General features: G+C 51.6%; 1 protein-coding gene across 4 annotated transcripts; it reads right to left on the bottom strand.

The window, feature by feature from the left end:
* Window positions 1-623: 623 nt before the first annotated feature.
* IKBKG (inhibitor of nuclear factor kappa B kinase regulatory subunit gamma) lies at window positions 624-19785 on the bottom strand. Of its 4 annotated transcripts, none has more exons than XM_037151559.2 (10): window positions 19406-19785; window positions 15958-16159; window positions 11415-11626; window positions 10496-10611; window positions 7717-7869; window positions 6862-6937; window positions 5621-5764; window positions 5200-5342; window positions 4917-4978; window positions 624-4671 (listed from the first exon to the last, which is right to left on the bottom strand). In XM_037151559.2, the coding sequence occupies exons 2-10, from the start codon at window positions 16142-16144 to the stop codon at window positions 4535-4537; spliced, it is 1230 nt and encodes a 409-aa protein (XP_037007454.2). In that variant the 5' UTR covers window positions 16145-16159; window positions 19406-19785; the 3' UTR covers window positions 624-4534. The 4 variants fall into 4 exon arrangements, with proteins under 4 accessions (XP_037007454.2, XP_037007438.2, XP_037007445.2 ...); XM_037151543.2 differs by having other exon boundaries at window positions 6841-6937; XM_037151550.2 differs by having other exon boundaries at window positions 10496-10614.
* Window positions 19786-19846: the final 61 nt, after the last annotated feature.

The following is a 19846-nucleotide window of genomic DNA, read 5'->3' on the forward strand; positions in this document are numbered from 1 at the left end:
AATCCTGAATTCTGTCATTTCAATCACGGTCTTCATGACTGACTTTGCTTTCTGGAGACTATTTTTCTTTTTGCACTACCATGTTAATTTGGTTCTCTCTCTCTCTCTGTTGTTTTATTGATTATACTATTACAGCTATCCCAGTTTTTCCTCCCCCTTTTTTCCCTCCACCCTACATCACCCCTCCCACCAGCATTTCTCTCCCTTAGTACATGTCCATGGGTCATACATCATTTGGCTTATCCTGTCTAGTGTCGTTCAGAGGACTGAGTGCTGGACTGTGAACCAAAAGGTCACCAGTTCAATTCCCAGTCAGGACACATGCCTGAGTTGCAGGCCAGGTCCCCAGTGAGGGGCGTGCAAGAAGCAACCACACATTGATGGTTCTCTCCCTTTCACCCTCCCTTCCCATCTCTAAAAATAAATAAGTATAATCTTTTTAAAATAAAAATAAAAGTGATTAACTGAACATTGGGCTAGAAAAAAATATAACTTTTTTAAGCAATTAAAAAAAAACTGAGTACAAATTGAATTTCAAGGAAAATGAATCAGTGGTTTAAAATCTACCATCACCTACATGAAATCCATTAGATGTAAACAGTTTATCAAGCAAAGAGCAGATATTCCTAATATTGTACAAACTTTTATATAGAAAAATTGTGAATGCCGCCACAGCTCACTTAGTAAAGCATCATATAATTTCATACATAAATACCACTTTGTATCCATAAGAGAAAGGACCTTTTCTTCTTTTGTAAAGCTCCATGACAGTACCATTTTCCTACCCAAATGGTAGCAGGGTGTGCATTTGCAGCTTATACTTTTTTATTGGGGTCACATCTTATACATAACGTTGTCTACTGGTTTTTTCACACCATGCTACACAGCATGTTTCATATTGCAAGATGTTCACCACCATGGCTGTGCAGGTGCATGTCGTCAACATACAGCTTCTTTTTTCTCTGTGGCTTTTGGTGGCTATAAATGATGGTTCAGTGAGTGCCTCTACAGTGCCAAAGTCACTCTGGGCACCTGTCTTTTACAGTTAAACAGGGTAAGGACACTTTCTAAGTGCTTGTTCCATCCTGCCACATAGGTGTGGCATCACAGGCCTGTCCCCTGCACCTTGCCAGCAGAGCACCAGAAGTCTTCATTTGCTGCACTTTTAAAATTGCTTTTTGTTTTAGTTGGAGTCTGTGTTATTTTAGTTACTAGCGCAAGAGAAGTGCTTTCTTATTGTGCTTATTTTAATGGCCACCTGGATTTCTCTTGAGCATCAAGCAGCAGGCAACACAGAGGGCATGTGTGTGAACAGGGAACAACACAGGTTCCAGCAGGATGTGCTTTTAGCTATGTATCTCTACCCACTAAACTCGGCCTGGAAAATCAAGTGGCCACAGCTAAAAACTCAGGCAGGCTACTTGCCTCACAGGAAGTATCCTACCACTTGTTCCAGAAGTCCAACCTAAGTAAAGTCAGAAAGGAAGAAAACAGAACCCCTCTTTTCTGGGAGCCCTGACTGGTGTGGCTTGGCCGATTGAGTATCATCCAGCAAAGTGAAAGACCCCGTTTGGTTCCCACTCAGGGCATACGCCCGGGTTGCTGGTCCAGTCCCAGTTGGAGGGTATGCAGGAGGCAACTGATTGATGTTTCTCTCACACATTGATGTTTCTCTCCCTCTTTAAAAATAAATAAATCAAATCTTTTTTTAAAAGTCTCTGGTGTGGAGTACAGAGTTTGCCCAACAGAAGGAAAGAGACAAAAGACAAGGTTCCAGAGAGCGACATCTCCCAGCCACTGCCCAGTGCCACGTCTGGACCCTGACTCAGATGGTCCGGGGACCAGGAAGGAAACTTTGTAAGATTCCCAGCTGCTGCTGCAGGTGTGTGGCCCATACAGGTACCACCATCAGAACCTGAGGAAAGTTCCCAGGAAGAGAATGTACACCTGTCTCACTGTTCCTGTGTCTCACCTTCTTTCTTTCAACCACCTTCCAGAAGAGGGAGCTGGTTGGAGAAGGGCTCCTATGTGCCTTTGTTCACCGTTAGAAGCACGAAGCCCGCCCCTAGAGAGCCAGCCAGCAGACACTACTCAGGGCACAGGGGGTGTAACAGCTCCGTTGTACTGCAGCCTACCCCCTTCCCCACCCACATTCGCTGACTCCAGTAGCAGTAACCACCTGGAAACGAGCTGTCCTAAGAAACAACAGTCCCCACACCTGCAAGGGCTGCCCTGCACCAAACTCCAGCTTTCTTTGCCACAGAACACCATGTGCTTTTGCAGCCCAGTGGCCACCATCAGCCTGGGGACTGTGCCATCTAACACAGCTGCGGGTCCTGAAGACACCTGCCTGTCACTGCACTTGTCCAAATCTGGGGACTCCAAAAGATGCCCCATACTGGGTTGAATGGTGGCAGCCCAAAGGATGCACACATCCTGACTCCCAGAACTTGTGAATGTGACCTTATTTGGAAAAACAGCCTTTGTGGATATAATGAAGGATCTTGAGGTGAGATCCTCCTGGATGGCATAGGTGAGTCCGAAATCCAATGACTTGTGTCCTTATGAGACGGAAGAGAAGACATGGTCAGCCAAGGAGAAGAGGCCATGTAGCCATGGAGGCGGAGAGTACAGTGACACACCTACCAGCCAAGCAACACCAAGGGCTGCCTGCCACCAGAAGCTGGCAGGGTGGCCTGGGACTGATTCTTCAGAAGGAACCAACCCTGCCCACAGCTGGATTTCAGACTTCTAGCCTCCAAAACTGTTAAAGAATGAATTCCTGGTGTTTTAAGCCACCGAGTTTGTGGTCATTTTTTATAGCAGCCATGGGAAACGAATACATCCTCAAAAACCTAAAAGTGCTCTTGAGAAAAACTGCGGTATTAGGATTGAAATGTAGCACCCATGGGTGGAGAGCCAGACTGCACCTTTAATTTTTCCCCCAAGCACAATCTGCATTTAGATACCTGGGCTTCAGGAAAGGAGAGTCACTCCCACCCTTGGAGAGACCAAGAAACCCCCAGTCCAGGCTTGTTTTCAGAATGAGCTGCTGGCTGTCTTCCAGCACGAGACTTAAACCCTACTTCTAGTCAGCCCTGTGGTGGGCTGCAAGCAGCAGAAGACCCTGTGAGGAGGCCCAAGGACAGATTTGCAACACCCATTCCTACACAGGGGAGTTTGCAGGAAGGCAGGATCGAGGGCCAGGGCACCAAGGACTAAATGGTAGGTATTCCTCCTCCATTTCCACTGTCCTTTTCTTTCTTTCCTTCTTCTTTTTTTTTTTTTTTACAACATTGCAGGGTAAATGCCTATGGCTTTGACATCCTAGGAAATATTCAGAATCTTGCAAAACAACAAGCAAGAGTCCTCTGGTGTTTGTAATCTGCCAGTGATTGCCAAGTGGCTTTCATTTGCAAAGCCAGGGCATTTGGGACTGATGCAAGGAACAGCGTCCCAAACTTCTAGAATGTGATGAAATGCGGCCACCACCACTCAGGCCGGAGGGCAATGCTCTCAGGGAGAACAACAACATGCTAGTGCCGGGAAAAGGAAAGGCAAAGTGTACTTGTGAAGAGCATCCCCCATCAGACCATGAGGTGGCTGCAACTCCAAACCCAAAGCAGAAGAGGAAAGGCGGATAAACATGACTACGCAAAGATGACAAACTTTAAGTCCAAAACATGCTAGTGCAAAGTCACAGTAGGAAAAGGTCATCGCAGCTTCCATCACACAGGAGAGCTGATCCCACTAATGACCAAAGAGCTCCTACAAACCACGGAACAAACACTAAGGGCCTAATAGCAAAATGGGCACAAAACACAAACAAGCCATTCACGCCAAATTGAAAAAGAACCCTGAAGCTCTGAAAGATGATCAAGCTCACTCTTAATAGAGAACTACATGCCTGGTGGATGGCAAAAGCCCACAGCTTGATACCCCTCACTGGGGCAAGGCTATGGGGAATGAGGGGACACCAGCACCACTGACCCTGTTTGCAGATGCTCAGTGCGGCTGCTTGCTTCTAAGAATCCAACCCAAAGACACACATGATTGATGCACATGGGTTTTCACTGCGGTGTTTTTTATGGCAATAAAAAAGACTGACAACCCAAATGCGGTGGTGCCGCCCAGTGGAAGAGCACACAGCCCTCAAGTGCACCGGCAGTGCCATGTGCTGGACCTGGGCCAGAAGGAGGGCCCCCTGCCATCTCAAGCTGTGAAGCAGTTCTGAGAGCCCTGGCCTTGATTCTTGACTTCCCCAGTTGAAGTGGAAGAAGAGGAAGCCCCGGAGGCAAGCGGTTCAAGCAGACAGAACGAACAGAAAGAGCAGAGCATCGGGCCTAGCTGGGACGCTATGGACCCTGGAAGAGACCAACCAGCAGATGGGGGAGCTGAAGCAGAACTCCCTGCAGCTAGCTCTTGGGGCTCAAAGAAGTGGCCTGCCATTTGTCACCTAGCCTGTAATTCAGGACTAGGCAGACAGAAGAAAGCACAAACTGCACTGTCCTGGGCTGGTCATTGGCAGGCGGCCCTACTGAATGCATTCCATGACGTGTATCTGCAGGGTGTCGATATCAGGAGCCTGATACTGGCACTTGGGGCAACAGTAGTCAGGTGGCTCCTCTGGGGGGTTTCTCCTCTGGAGGGGCAAAGGAAAGGACTGGTGAGCTGCAGAAAGAGAACAGGTACTGGTTATAGCACAAACGGCAGGGAGGGGAGGAGAGAGAAAGTACTGAGACTTGATGGGACCATCAGCTCCAACCGCCAGGGTCACCACTACCTTCCCTTTAGCACCACCCCCAGGGTGGGGGGTACCAATAAGGAGGGGCAGCCAATGCAAACGCCCACCACCTAGGCTCCATGCACTGCCAGCACCTTGCCCTCCCCTACCCCTCCTCCTGCAGCTCACTCACCTGGGGCAGGGGCCAAGGGAGGTTGGGAGACCTCTACATGCCGCTTCCTCATATCTTCAATCCTTTGAGAAGAGAAACCACCCAATCAGTAAGTACAAGCCAAGCTCCAAATGGCACATGAAGCTGACAGAAGGACAAGGGTGGTAGGAGGGGAGAGAGAGAGCCAGCTCACCCCACCTGGACAAGCCAGAAGCACTCAATCTCTCGCACTTACTACTGGAGCCCCCACAGCACCCATCCTCCTTTGCACAAATTGCTCTGAGGCACGTGCTCCGAGGCCTACCTGGCAGACTCCTGACAGCTGGCCTTCAACCTGCCATACTCCCGCTGCAGCTGTTCCAGCTGCTCCTGCAGGAGCTCCTTCTTCTCAGCCAGCTTCTCCCGCGCCTGCCTCTCAGCCTGGAAATCTGCCTTGTAGATATCCGCCTGGCAAAGCCAAGAGGGGTCCATGACCCCACCCACCAGCCATTCATGGACACCCCATGCTGGGCACCAGGGGGCAAGGCAGAGCCCGCTCCCACCTTCCCACAGCCCATGGCACAGACAGAGTCACCCCAAGTGTACTGAGAGGTCATAGAACAGTGCAAGGGACTCAAAGAGCTTCCAAGAAGCCACTGCAAAATGACACCAGAGGCATGCCAGGTCCCAGCACCAGTGGGCCTGGTCTACTCACCCACACACAAACCACAGAACAGAGCCCTCACCTGGGCCTTCAGCACCGGAACGGTCTCCATCACAATCTTATGCTGCTCAGCCTCTTCTTTCAGCTTATCAATCACTTCCTGTTTAGCCACCAGAGCCTCCTCGGCCTGCTGGAGCTGCTGCCTGAGATCTTCCAGCTGCATTCCCTAGGGATGGGCGAGGGGAGCTGACGAAGCTGGAGCCAGCCCGGGGCTGCGGTCATGCCAGCCCCGGGCTGGCTGCTACTTCAGGCGAGAAAAACCAAGAGGAAAAAAGATCGGGCCCAGCTGGCCCACCGACCACAGATGTCAGTGAGTGCAGGGCACAGGAAAGGTGGAGGCCGACGAGGGGACTTCTGAGGTTATCTGGCACAACCTCCCACCCAGGCTGACATTCCCTTCCCGGAACCCCAGCTGACAGCCCTCCTCCAACCCTTCAGAGGACAGGGGCCACACTCCCTCCTGAGGCCGCCCACTCCACATTGACCTGGTCTAAAAACTCACACTCCACCACGTGCCCACTAAGCCAGAACCCATCATCAGTCCTTCCACTCTGCCGCCTAGTCAGGGGCCAGCTGTTTCCTCACAAACACACTCATACACAGACACAACAGTCAGGCACACATGCGGGTGCAGTCGGACACAGTACAAATACATGGGCACATGAACAGCTGCACACAGAGACACACACGTAGATAGCTACCTGCACAGATGCACTCCCACAGACATACAGATGCACGCGCACACACCACCCAGCCTTCCCTCTGGAGATGGAAGAGCCACACTTTTGTAATGAACTCTTCCTGCATAACCAGTTTCAGGCTGTACCCTTCCAAGCCTCCTCTGGGTATGTTCACACTTCACGAGCTCCTTCTTAAATTGTGATTGCTAGAAACTGAACCCAGTACAGGCCTAGTAAGGACGAACTAGAAAAGGGTTCCCAGTCGACTTTAACACTGGACGGGAAGCGTTCCCAAGGAAACCCGAGCCAGGAGCCAAATGGTGATGGGTAGCAAAAGGACCCAGCACGGCCCACCACAGGCAGCTAGCAGCACAGCCCGCATGTTCCCACAGCCCCATGGCCAGTCCTAAGTCATCACACTGCAGCCTTGACCAAACTCTAGGACAAGTCAAGTCTCCCCCAAAGCCAATTATCTGCGAATTTGGGAGAGCGGGCCCCATGAGAGAGGAACTAAGGTCAGCTCAGTCCTAAGAAGTCCTGGGGATGTCTCCACTATACTCACTCGGTTGCGCTCGTTGCTCACCATGCTGCTCTTGATGTGGTTGTCATAGTCTTGGAAGAGCTGGTGATAGGCCACCTGCAGCTGGGCCAGCTTCCGCCTAAGAAAAAGGGGCTTTCACTGGAGAAACCACCTTGTCCTGGTCCAGCCACAGCTTTTCCTGCTTCCAATTCCACCCTCTTTTTTCCCCTCCACAAACCCCAATGGGGCTCCCAGAGCAATTTGTGCCCCAAAGGCCATCAGCCCTGAGGCATGCTTGGCTAAATAGTTAACACCATTTTCCTTAAAACGAGTATTTATTAGAGTATAAAAAGGAATGTTCATAATAAAATAGAACTGTCCTGCCCACTTTAAAAAAGTCAACTTCAGCCCTGGCTGGTGTGGCTCTGTGGATTGAGCGCCAGCCCATGAACCAAAAGGTTACTGGTTTGATTCCCAGTCAGGGCACGTGCCTGGGTTGTGAGCCAGGTCCCCATTTGAGGGCGAGTAAGAGAGGCAACGAATATTTCTCTCCCTCTTCCTCCCTTCCCCTCTCTCTAAAAATAAATAAAATCTTTAAAAGAAAAACAAGTCAACTTCAAGAGAAACATAGGCAGGCAGGACTGTTCTAGATTAAAGGATACTCAAAAGTTACGCCAGCAAAAAGAATGAAGGATCCTGGACCAGATGCTATTAACACGTAAGCCAAACGGTGGAGTGCGAATGTGGACTGGAAAATGGAGAATGTTATCATATCAAAGATGAAATCATTTGGCTGTGATAATGGTAAGGCACCAAATCCAGCCCTCAGCCAGAGTCCCTAGAAGGGCTTCCCTCAAAGCCGGAAAGCCACCAACGGCTGTCTGGGCCCCATCCCTCCCATATGGCATGCCCACTCACTTCTCCTCTGAGGCAGCCTGGCGCTCCATGCGCAGGGCAGCCTCCATACTCTGGTTCTGCATGCGCAGCTGATCCACCTGTACGCTGTGCTGCTGCTGCAGCGCCTCCCGCTCGCTCTCCAGCTGCCGGGCCTGCTCGCTGGCTGCCCGGGCCCTGGCATGGAGAAACGGGGAAGTCACGGTAGGCCCCCAGCAGGAGCGAGCAGTACCCCTGCTGTACGGAGGACTGCCAGCAGAAAGAAGCTGGGAGACAGAGAACTAGAAGCTCTGCAGTCTGCAGGGAGAGGACAGGCACTGGGAGCAGGGCACGGGGAGGAGTCAAGGTTCAGAACATCCTGTCAGTGCCGAGCCAGCTCAGCATGAGAAGGGCAGGCACTGTCAGTGGACAAAGGGACAACTGCAGGACACCAGGTTAGCGGCAACATGTTTGTGTCAATACAGGGCCTGGCCAGCAAGCAGGTGCAGATGGCAAGGAGACCTGGGGCTGAAGTTCAGGTTTATGACATCCATATGAAAGCCCCTTCAAAGGTAAAGGAGGCAATCTCAGAAGAGGACGCTGCTGGAGCCAGGGCAGAGGAGCCCCTCGGAACTACCCCTCAAGTTCCAACAGGTGGGTGCTGGGGGCCCTGGCCAGAGCAATCTCAGTGGAAGGGTCAGGCGAGATTGGGAGGAGAGGAAGTGGAGGCAGCCAGCAAAGACAGGCCTTTCTAGAAGGTGGGGGGAGGGGTAAGGTAAGAAGTGAGGTGGAGTGGCTAGAGGAAGAGGCAGAGTCAGTGCACTTAAGCAACACTCCCCCCCCCCAGTTACTGTTCTAGCAGCAGCAAGGAGGTGGCCAGCCCACCTCAGTGGCTCATTTGGAGATGCAAACATCCACACCTGTAAGGAGAGCCTCCCACCTGCCTACCTGAGAGATGCATTAGCCTTGGCAGGGAATTCCTTTCTCTCTATACTCCCGCCATAACAGTTCATCTCTTCTCCCCTGGGTCCCCCCATAGCCCCCAGTCTTCTAATCTAGGCCTCGTATGCCCCACGGCCCACAGTCTCCCATCTCCACACTCATATTTCCTAAACCTCCAGTTCCAGGTTCCAGTCATGTCATCCCACTACCCTGAGACCTTCCACAGTGTCCACTGTGAGGCAATAGTGGGTAGTTCTGGGTGGGAGGAGGTTACTGGGGGGTTGTCACTAGTCTGGTTTTCTACATCTGTCCAAATGTGTTGAACCCACATTTCCCTCTGAGATCGGATAAAACCTAAGTGCAGCTGCCATCATCACCAGATGGAATGCTGCCTGCCAGGAGCCCCCTGGAGACGGGGGGAGGACTGTTCCAACGTGACAGTCCAGGGGCTCAGAGGGCAGGTGTGCAGGCGAAGTTCGAGGCCACATCGAATGATCTGAGAGATACCAGCAAGGTGTTGCACCCTGAGCAGTCCAGCTCAGCGTTTATATGCTCAGCCACATCGGGGAGGGGCAGGAACAGAGGCTGCCCAAGAGCCTACAGCTGCCAGAGTAAATGCCCCTGTGGGGTGCTCCACTGACCCAAGTCAGCTGCGAAACTGCACTGACAGCATAAATCCTCCAGCAGCTTCTGTTCTGTGCACAGAAAAAAGACAGGCAAGAAAGGCCAGAAACTCTCCTCAAAACAACACACGACTTTAGAAACACAGAGATACAGAAAAGTATATAGGAAAAAGCAGCAGAATGCCATGAGCCAGAGACAGCGAGGCTCAGCCTTTCCTCACGGCCTGACTTCCAGATGGAAGCGCCTTTACACTGTCTTCCATATCACTCTGATGACGGGCAGGGAAAACTCCTGACTGCTCCTCAACCTTCTTTCAGGAAAGTGCCCCTGACACACGTAATGCACCCTGATCCCCTACTGCACTGGGGAAGCTTAGGCCACCCCTGTCAGCAAGGACACCCTCCTGCATGCAGGAACCACAGAAACAGCCATGTCCGTAGATGCACTGGCTTCACTTGTGGGAACCCCTCTTTGCAGAAAAGAGCAACTGGCAGGCCTGAGGTGATCAGCTTCAGAAGGGCCACTTGCAACGTTGGCCCTCAGGTGGCAGGCACATGGGCAGTGAGCCGGTGCAAGTCTCCTGGGTCAACGTGACAATCTCCCTACTGCTAATGGTGGTTCCTGAGCCTGGACTGTTTGCACAGTAGGGCGGTTTACGTGGAGCACCTGCTCTCCTTTGGGAGTGGGACATTTGGTATGTGCCTGGCACAGGAGGCCCATGTGACCAGCCCCCAATAAAACCCGGGGTACTGGGCCTCAGGTGGGTCGATTCCCTGGGTCTGCAGTGACACATTTGTCACTGATAAAGAGGGGAGAGTATTTGGCGGGCCCCTCATGGGACTGATGGAGAGAGGAAGCCTGAGGCCTGGGGTTCTCCACCCCTGACCCGTGTCCTCTGTCCTTGAGGGTCCTGGAGGGTGCCCTTCCCAGTAATAAATCTCAGCCATGAAGGCACAGGGAGCGCTTCCAGGGACCCTCTGTGGATCTCGGGCTTGCCCTTGCCCCCCGAAAAATGCCACATAAGGAAAGAATTCAAACTCCAGGACAAAGTCAGAGCCCAGAAGCGCTGCTGGGACCCACGTCCCAGATGCCGAGTTCATAGCTTTGCTACATACCTGCCCCAGTGCCCCACGCACTCACTCATCAAGTCCTCCAGGCTGTCCTCCCACAGAGGGACCCCTGGAGGCTTTTAAACTGCCTCATTCTTCTCAGGCACCCTGCCAGTGGCCTCCAGGGTGGGCTTTCCCTCCCCACTCACCTGCCCTCCAGAGCCTGCCGATCCTTCGTGGCAGCCTCCAAGCGACTCTGGCTCTCCTGAAGCTCCCCCAGCAAGGATGTCACCTGGGCTTTGACCGAGGCCTTGTCCTCAGCCATCTGCTACATGGGAAAAAAAAAAGCCACTTCCTGTCAGCAATGCTTTCTCACCAGCTGCCCACTCTGGGGGGCCCCAAACCCTAGGGCAGCGTGCCAGCGCTAAGATGTGTCACCTGAAGGCTTCTCCCCTGCCCTTGGCACCCCTGCTCACTTCACCTCTCACCTCCAAGAGTTTGCCAACCCCAGCAAGGTGACTGAGGCCGTGGAAAGGGATTAGTCCCCTGAGCCCACACTCGCAAGCCCGTCTTCATCTCTGCTGACAGGGTATGATGAGACCCAGGGACACCAAAGCATAGAGGGAGCTCAAGTCCCATAAGGCTGATGACCAGGCCATGAGGGCTGAGCCCTGCAGGAGTCTCTCAGCCTCTCTGAGACTCGATGCCAAGGGAGGCAAGACACAAAGACAGCGACAAAAGTACATGCTCCCTTCCACAGGCCCAGGGTCACTAGAAGGTAAGATGGACTGACACTGTTTCCAGAAAACCTCCACCAGCAACAAAATTCAAGAGCTGACCAAACTCTCCACCGCCTGACCGCCCTCATCACACTGTCTGGACCCAGGTCCCCCATGGCCTCTCAGGCTGCTCCAGCCCAGGGTTGAGATTCAGTCCTCCCCTCCCCGACCGCTCCACAGTAACCCCTCTGTAGTAACCACCACTCCTGAGGTTGTTCTCGGGGACTCCCTGGAAACAGTGATTGATGTCTCTGTGGGTTTGCAGAATGCGTGTGACTGGTGACACAGGTGGCCAGAGCCCCTAGTTCTCCCACTCCTGGGAAAGGGGCTGCCCTGCCCCCTCGGCTACCTGTTGGCATCTCTTCAGGTGCTCCACCTCCTGCAGGGCCTGCTCCCTCTGCCTCTTCAGATCAAGCTTCTCCAGATTCAGTCTCTCCACCAGTTTTCTGGCCTCCTGGAATTTCTGTATGAGGAACTCCTTCTCCTCCCTCTGGCTGCCTTGAAAACGCTGCAACTCCTCACAGCACTCTCTCAGCATTTGGTTACTCTGCCGGATGGCATCTGGTAGCAGAGGAGACAGCAGAGGGGAGGTAAGGCCTGGCCGCTGGCCTGCCAGCCTGGCCCTGGGCCTGTCACGGGGCCTTCCCCATAATACCATGCTGCCTCTCACACAGAGAGAAGGCTTCAAAACACTTTCATTTCATGAAACACTTTCAAAGTCAATGACGCTAGTGCGTTGCTCCTAGATCTCTCCAACAAAATACTGAACATATTGGCTTCACTCAGAAGTGTGTCCCAAATGTCACTTTATTGGTAAGTGATTCCTGGAACTCATTTGTATTCTGGTGGCAGTCAGAGGCATGCTTACCCTGGGGTGCACAGTCGCTGTCTTTGGGATTGGGAGGTACTGACCCACCTGTAGACGCGGGAACGGCCACGGGGGCAAATTTCCATGTGACCCTGCTAGCTGCAGCCTGGGAGAGCCGGAGGGCTTGAAGTGAACTAGTTACTCACCTCTCTGAGACTCACTGTCCTCACCTGCAGGTTCAGCGGGGACAATCATACCCGTCTCACAGGATGAGGAAGGTTAAATGAAAAAGCAGACAAAGTACCTGGTGCACAACACAAATCCAAGAAAGAGCCAGTCCTGCTCTCGCCAGGCTGAAGGATGGGCATTTATAAGTGCCACACACTCAGCAGAGGCCATGGAAAGGAGACCCACACACCCGGGGGACACCCCGAGCAGCAGCAGACCATCGGGGGTGACAAAACTAATCAGTGATGTGCAAATGTTCTAGCAACCACAGAGCTACAGAAGATGGGGGCAGGCAGTAGCTTCGTGTCACCCACCCTCTGGTCAAAACCCTTGACTACCTAACTAGCTCCTACGGATGGAATATTTCTTTCACTGGAACTTCAGGGGCTTCTGAGCCTGGCTGCAAAGCACTGTACTGTCCCTGAGTGACTCGTCCCCTGCAGGAACTCAAAGCCCTCCTGCCCCGGGTACACTATTCCCCCACCAACCTCCACCTGCTACAAGCCTGCCCAGCCCCTGTCCGAGGCTTGGCTCATGTACGACTTCTTTTTCCATTGAGGTAAAATGCACAGAACATCAAAGTCATTGTTTCAACTATTGGGATTATTTTTTTAAAAGAAGAAGAGAAAAAACTCATGAATGTGGACAACAGTGTGGGGGCTGCTAGGGAGAGGGAAGTGGGAGGGTGGAGGAGGGTACAGCAGGGATAAATGTCACGTGATGGAAGGAGACTTGACTTGGGGTGATGAACACACAGTACGGTGTACACATGACATTTTATGGGACTGGGTACCTGAAAGCTGTATCATTTTGTTAACCAGTATCACCCAAATAAAGTCAATAACAAGGGGAAAAATCTATTTTAAAGCACAGCTGACCCTTGGCCAACATAGGTTTGAACTGCTCAGGTCCACTTATATCTGGATTTTTTTCAATAAACATAAAGTAGGCCCTCAGTATCCCTGGGTTTCGCATCCGCAGATTCAACCAATCTTAGACTGAAATGGTGTTTTTCATCCATGGCAGGGAAAACATGGATGTGCAGGGCCTACTGTATGCACCAGTCTCTGCCTTTTTTTTTAAAGATTTTTTATTTTTATTTTTAATTTTTAGAGAGAGGGTAAGGGAGGGAAAAAGAGAGGGAGAGAAACATCAATGGGTGGTTGCCTCTCATACGCCTCCATACTGAGGACCTGGCCCACAACCCAGGCATGTGCCCTGACTGGGAATCAAACCGGTAACCCTTTGGGTTCACAGGTCAGCACTCAATCTACTGGACCACACCAGCCAGGGCCTCCACCTTCTTATATAAGGGAATTCAGCATCTGTAGATTTTAGCATGGGGTTGGGGAGGAGTCCTGGACCCAGCCTCTCATGGATGCTGAGAGAGTACTACAGTTAAGTTTTCAGTGAATCAAGTTATACGCAGATATTCAACTGTGTGGGGGGTCAGTACCCCTGATTCCCATGTTGTTAAAGGGTAAACTATATACAGTCATTCGATGGTTTTAATGTATTCACAAACTGTGAACCCATCATGTCTAACTAGTCCCAGAACAACTGCATCACCCCTAAAAGAAACCCGATACCCACCAGCGGTCACTTCCCCAATGTCCCTGGCCCCTGGCAACCACTCATCTGTTTCTTTCTCTGGACTCACCTCTCCTGGACATGCCACATAAACAGACTCTGACACTAGGTACATGCAACTTCTTCCATACAATTTCCCCCAAAACATCCCAGTCAAAGTCTATGTCCTGCCCTCTGCCCCCTCCTCCACAGACACAATCCTGAGCAGCAAGGGGGAGAGACACCTTCAAGACCTCAGCGGTTTGGCCCAGGGCCCGCCACACAGCACCTGTTTAGCAGAAACGTGTGCAACCAACCCACTGCACAAGGCTGGGTCAGGCAGCACAGGTGAAGGCCATGCAGCCACAAGGCCTCGACCTGCCACTGGAGCCTGAGCTCTCTGTAGGGGAACTGGAGGTGCCACAGTCCTTGCACTGGGGGGCTCACTACACTCTCACTCAAGTCCCCCTTCCCAGAGTGCTCTCCTGGGGGTGAGCAGAGGACACACGCACAGCTGTAGAGGATGAGCCGTCTTCCACCCCCAACCTGGCGGCCAACTCCATGTGGCCCCAACACAGCAAGGCAGTTGACAACCTCTGGGGACACTGTTGGTGATCATAACTAGCGGGGTGCTACTAGCAACTAGTGGGTAGAGGCCAGAGACGCTGCTCAATACCCTGCAATGCCCAGACAGCACTGGATGTCTGAGCGCTGAGGTGGAGAACTCAGCCCTAAGTGCAGGCAGGTCTTGTTGGCTCTCTGTGCTCCAAACAGGGCTGTCTCCAAAGCAGGCCAGGCGTCCAGGAGACCAACCAGCCTCTTGGGGGCAAGCTGACTGCGCTGGACCCCTTCCATCCTGGAAGGAAAGACAATTAATTCCTCTTGACAGGAAAAGGAGATATATTCCAGGCACGGGTTTGGCGCTCTGACTGCAGAACCTCAGCTAGATCAGTCTCTGAGGCTGACAGAGAATATGATTCGTCAGCACAGGGCCCCACCTAACATCCCATCGCACCAGGGGACACACTATCCAACAAAAGAGGTGAAGGAGTGGCCTTATGACTATGGCCTCCACTGGTTGTGTCCTATGCCAACTCACCAGTCCACTACAATAGTGGACGGCTGACTGAAAACAATAGAGACACTGGCCTGGAGGCAATTTATGCAAGCATGAGGCACTGCCCTCCAGGACATGGTGTATGTAGGGGCTGTGACCTTTATAAGCCCTAAGTTCCCAGCATGAACCAAGGAATGATGCAAAAGAGGCTGTGCACCCCATCACTGCCCATGGCCCACCTGGGAGTCTGTGCCGCTCCTCCCTGCAGTTCCAGGCTCGGCAGGTTAGAAGGTCCCCACAGCAGAAACACAAGAATCTCTTTGAATTAGAAGCTAGGGGCAGTCCCTGGGCACCTGGGGCTACTCGTAAGTACCAAAGGAGTGAGTGGCAGGCCAGATTTGGAGCCCCGAGGGTGTGACTATGAGCAGGGGGCCCACTGTCACACAGGAGAGGCGGGGGATGTACCGCACCCAAGGACAGCCACATCACCTGTGGGGCACAGTACCACAGCCACTGGGACCTGGAAAAGCTGCTCCCGATCCAGGTGAGGACAGTGAGTGAGTGGGGGCTGTGATGGAGACAGGAACGGGATGGCCTGGAAGAAACTCGACTACCAGCCACCGGCTAGGAAGGGGCTGCTGAAAGAATGACCTTTAGCTGAGGGCTCTTCACAAAGCTGCTAGGCACTAAGCCCAGGGTCAGGAGCCAAAGACTCCTCCCTTTCCCAAAGGAGAGCCCAGAGGCCCTTCCCAGGCAGGCCACTCCCCCTCTTAGGAGACCCAAAGCATGTCACGATCCTTCCCAGGATAGCTAGGCCTTAATGACTAATCAGTATAGAAATATAAAGGCCTGACCACATTGGCCCAACTTGGGGCACTTCAGAAGGGTCATTCCAGCTCCCCACAGGGTCAGCCTACACTGCGACCCAGCTCTCCCTCTGTCCACCCATTTCTTCCCTGTCCTTCCCTTCTCTTCCCCAGTTTTGGTCCTCAGAGCACTCAGAGCACAAGAAACTTCCTACACATTATTCTCCATCTGACAATATGCTTCCGGGGAACCCCACCTGAAACAAAGAAGGAGGGTGGCTGAGCTTGAACTGCTACCTGGCTCTGAAATACGCCTACCGCCCAGACCCAGCAAACACAGAGGCACGGGTGAGAAGAGTAAGCCTTCCACCAGCACAACTGGGTGCCCTGACTTTTTATTCCACACCCCCTCTGTCCTCCTCACCTCGGAGCTCTTGATTCTCCTCCAGACAGTGCTGGAAGGTCTCGGGAGCACCCTGCTCTGAAGGCAGGTGGAGCATGGCCGACTTCCCCAAAGAAGATTCTTCACCCAGCAGGTCCTGGTCCCCAGCCGGGCCACTGCTGGGCTGCACCATCTCACAGAGCTGGCTCTTCCAGGGGGGTCTGATCATCCAACAAGTCAAGGTCTGGAAGGGAAAGGCAGCGCAGGTGTCGCATGAGACCTGCGCAGAACTCTAGCCCCGCGGGACAAGGAGCGCAGTCTGTGAAGTGGTTTGGGGGCCACACTTTAAGCAGAAGGTCGAGCACTTTGGCAAGTGTAATAGGGTGGCAAATGGGCTTTCTGGTCTAAAAGGTGACACGTACTCCCATTCCAAAGGGAGGTGCATCCCCATATGTAGGACTTAGAAAGGCCACAGCTCATCATTGGTTATAACTCTGTCCAGCACCTGCCTCTGGGCCGTGAATTGAAATAAAGAATTTCACCAAAGGGAAGAAATCAGCAAGAGGATGACTTTTGGAGGGAGGTGTCCATGTGCTGGGAATCCTATCCCATACACACATCTCCAAGCAGGAGTGAAGGATGTTGGCCCCCACCTAGTACAGAATGACGGCCACCAACAAGGTATGTCCATGTCCTGACCACCAGAACCTGTGGGCATGACTTTATTTGGGAAAAGGGTCTTTGCAGATGTAATTAAGTGAAGGATCTTGAGAGATCATCCTGGACTAGGGGGGTCCCTAAATCCAGTGGCAGGTGTCCTTACAAGAGATAAAACAGGAAAAGACACAGATGCAGAGGAAAAGCCCTGTGAAGGTGGAGGCAGAGGCTGGAGTGGTGTGGCTACAAGCCGAGGAATGCCTGGAACCACCAGAAGCTGGAAGAAGCAGGAAAGACCCTCCCCTACAGCCTCTGGAGGGAGTAGGGCCCTGCTGATACTTGATTTCATAGCTCTGGCCTTCAGAACTGAAAAAGGATACATTTTTGTTGTTTTAAGCCACTCGGCTTAGGGTCATCTTTTACAGCAGCCCTAGGAAATTAATATACTTAGTAGGAGGGGCTTTGAGGAAACTGATCAGAACCTGATGAGTGTTCCTGGAACTAAGGGGGCGAATGGGGACATCCGACATCTGACATGTGCTGAGGAATCTGAAAGTGGGAACTGGGCACACGGCCTGCGACAATGAAGCAGAGACGTGCTGAGCTGTTCCCATTCTCCTGTGAGCTAGAACACAGGTAGGCCATGTGTGATAGCACCCACCTGGAGCCCTTTCGAATCCTGCCCAAGACTGACTACCTGGAGTAACAGGCCAATCTCAATACAAATCTCCGGGCCTGAGCAGACCGGCTTTAACACCAGGTAAACTTGAACATTTGACTATTACACTGAACACCCCACTAACCCATCAGCAGTATCTGACCAACCACTGATCCTTCCCTAAGCTTCCAGAACAGCTCACTCTCCTGGTTTTCCCTTTACCTCACTGGTTGCTCCAGTTCAGTCTCTCTCACTAAATCCTTCTTTTCAGCTCATCATGTTGAGGTGCCCCAGGGCTATGTTCTGAGATCTTTTCTCCCGTCTATCTACCGTCACTCCAGTATTAATTCCATCCAGCGACGCAGCTTTAAGACCCACCTTAACGTTTATGATGCCCCAAATCAGACCTCTCTCTCCTGACATCCAGACTCACATATCAAACTGGACATGTCCACTTGGAACCCAGTAATCCTCCCAAAATTAACCTCTCTAAAAATGCACTCCTGACTGTCCCCAAAAGCCAGTTCCCCACGGCCTTCCTCATCAGTTGATGGCAAATCCACCCTCCAATTATCAGGACAAATACCTTAGAGTCCTTCTAGACTCCTATCCCTCACAGCTCACATCTAATCCATCAGGAAAAGCTATCAAAACATGTCCTAGAATCTAGTTGATGACACTAAGCAATTAATGTTAATTATTTTGGGTGTGATAGTGGTATTGTGGTTATGTTTTTTTCAAAGTCATTTCTTAGAGACACATACTGAAATATTTACAGGTGGTGTCTGAATTTCACTCCAAAATACTGGGGGAACTCCTAGGTGTATACCCGAAAGAAATGAAAACACATGTCTACAGACAAATGCTCACAGCAGCATTACATAACAGCCAAAGAGTGGAAACAACCCAAATGTCCATCAACTGATGAAAAAACAAAATCTAGTACAGTCACATGCTACAACATGGACAAATCCTGCAAACTGTATGCTAAGAAAAAGAAACAACTCACAGAAGACCACACATTGTATGACTGCCTTATATGAAATGTACAGAATAAGCAAATATATAAAGACAGGAAGATTAGTGGATGCTTAGAGGTAGGGGAGATGGAATGATGGGGGCACTATCCAAAGGGTACAGAGTTCCTTTTTGGAGTGAAAAAATGTTCAGGAATTACTGGTGATGGTTGTAGAACTCTGTGAATACACTAAAAACAGTGAATTGTACACTTTAAATGGGTGAATTTTGTCGTGTGTGAATTATATCTCAATAAAACAGTTATTGAAAATTATAAGAGGGGGAGATTGTAAAGGGTATAAATTAAACAAAATTAGCCATGAGTTGATCACTGTTGAAGCTGGCATGTGGGTTCTTGGAATTTACAATACCGTTCTTCCTACTTTTGTACATCTTTGAAACATTTCATAATAAAATACTCAAAGCACCTTCATCTCTCACTTGGATTATTACTGCAATAACCTCCTAACAGGTCACCTTGTTCCTAACCTTAATCACTACATTTGGCCAGAAAAATCCGCCTAAAAAGTTATTCCGATCACGCCCTTCCTCTAGTCAGATCTACCAGAGCTCCACATTGTCCTTCGTGTAAAAGCCAAAGTCCCTACAAGGGCCTAGAAGATCCTGTACCATCTGATCCTCCACTGCTTCCTCTCCAAGTACCTCACTCACTCTGCGCCAGCTATAGTGGCCTTCTTGCTGTTCTTCGAACATGCCCAAATAGCCCATTCATCCTCAGTCACACAAACGGAATGAGGTCACGTAGGCATTAATCGTTTTGCTAAGTGAGCAAATGGAAGCACATGAAATAAGACAGCTGCCAAACTGTATTGGGGTCTTTTTAAACCACTTAACAACCTCAAATACAGTCAAGTTTGATGAACAGAAAATGTCTCCGAACTAGAGTCATGCAAGAACCAGGGGTTTGGTCAAACTCCGCGGCAACGGAGGAGGGACAGGTGGAAACATTCCCACTAGCCACCAAAGTAACTTGGGTCCTGCATTGGTACCGCCCGGGCCGGTGCTCTAGAAGCGAGAGGTAGAAAAACACCGGGGCCCTATAGGAGTAGGAAGCCTGGATGTCCGGGGGAACCTAGGAGGCAGCGGAACGCCCACCATGGTACCCTGACTTCCTGTCTTCAGAAAAGAGGACCACACCTGTCAGCAGAATCCGTCCGACGTGAGATGGACGGGAGTAGCGGGTCTCGAGCGATTCTCGGGGCCGTCGCTCCAAGAAAGTCCCGATTCCGTAGTAGCTCTGCCCTTCTCCCGTAGCTAAAATTCCAACTTCCGCCTTCCGGTGTCGTAGCTGTGGGACCCGGAGGTAAAACACGCAAACCCCGCCCTCACCCAGACAGCCAGCACGAAGTGTGAAGGAGGTTGTTTTAGAAGGAAGTCCGAGTCCATAAGCCTCGGCCTGCCCACAGGGCGCTCCCCAGTGATACCACCACCCGCTACTTTTCCCGGTGTCACACGTACACTTCCCCCGGTCTCTTGGCTGGCGGCAACCAGCCTATGGTTGCTCGGCTGCCCCGCCCCCGCCAGGGGAGGAGCCAGGACAAGGCAATTTAATAAAACTGGTTTGACCCCAGCCGGCGA

The sequence above is a fragment of the Artibeus jamaicensis genome, unplaced genomic scaffold (genome assembly GCF_021234435.1).
Source record: "Artibeus jamaicensis isolate MK-2021 breed Jamaican fruit bat unplaced genomic scaffold, CSHL_Jam_final contig_1417, whole genome shotgun sequence".
Lineage (NCBI taxonomy): Eukaryota > Metazoa > Chordata > Mammalia > Chiroptera > Phyllostomidae > Artibeus > Artibeus jamaicensis.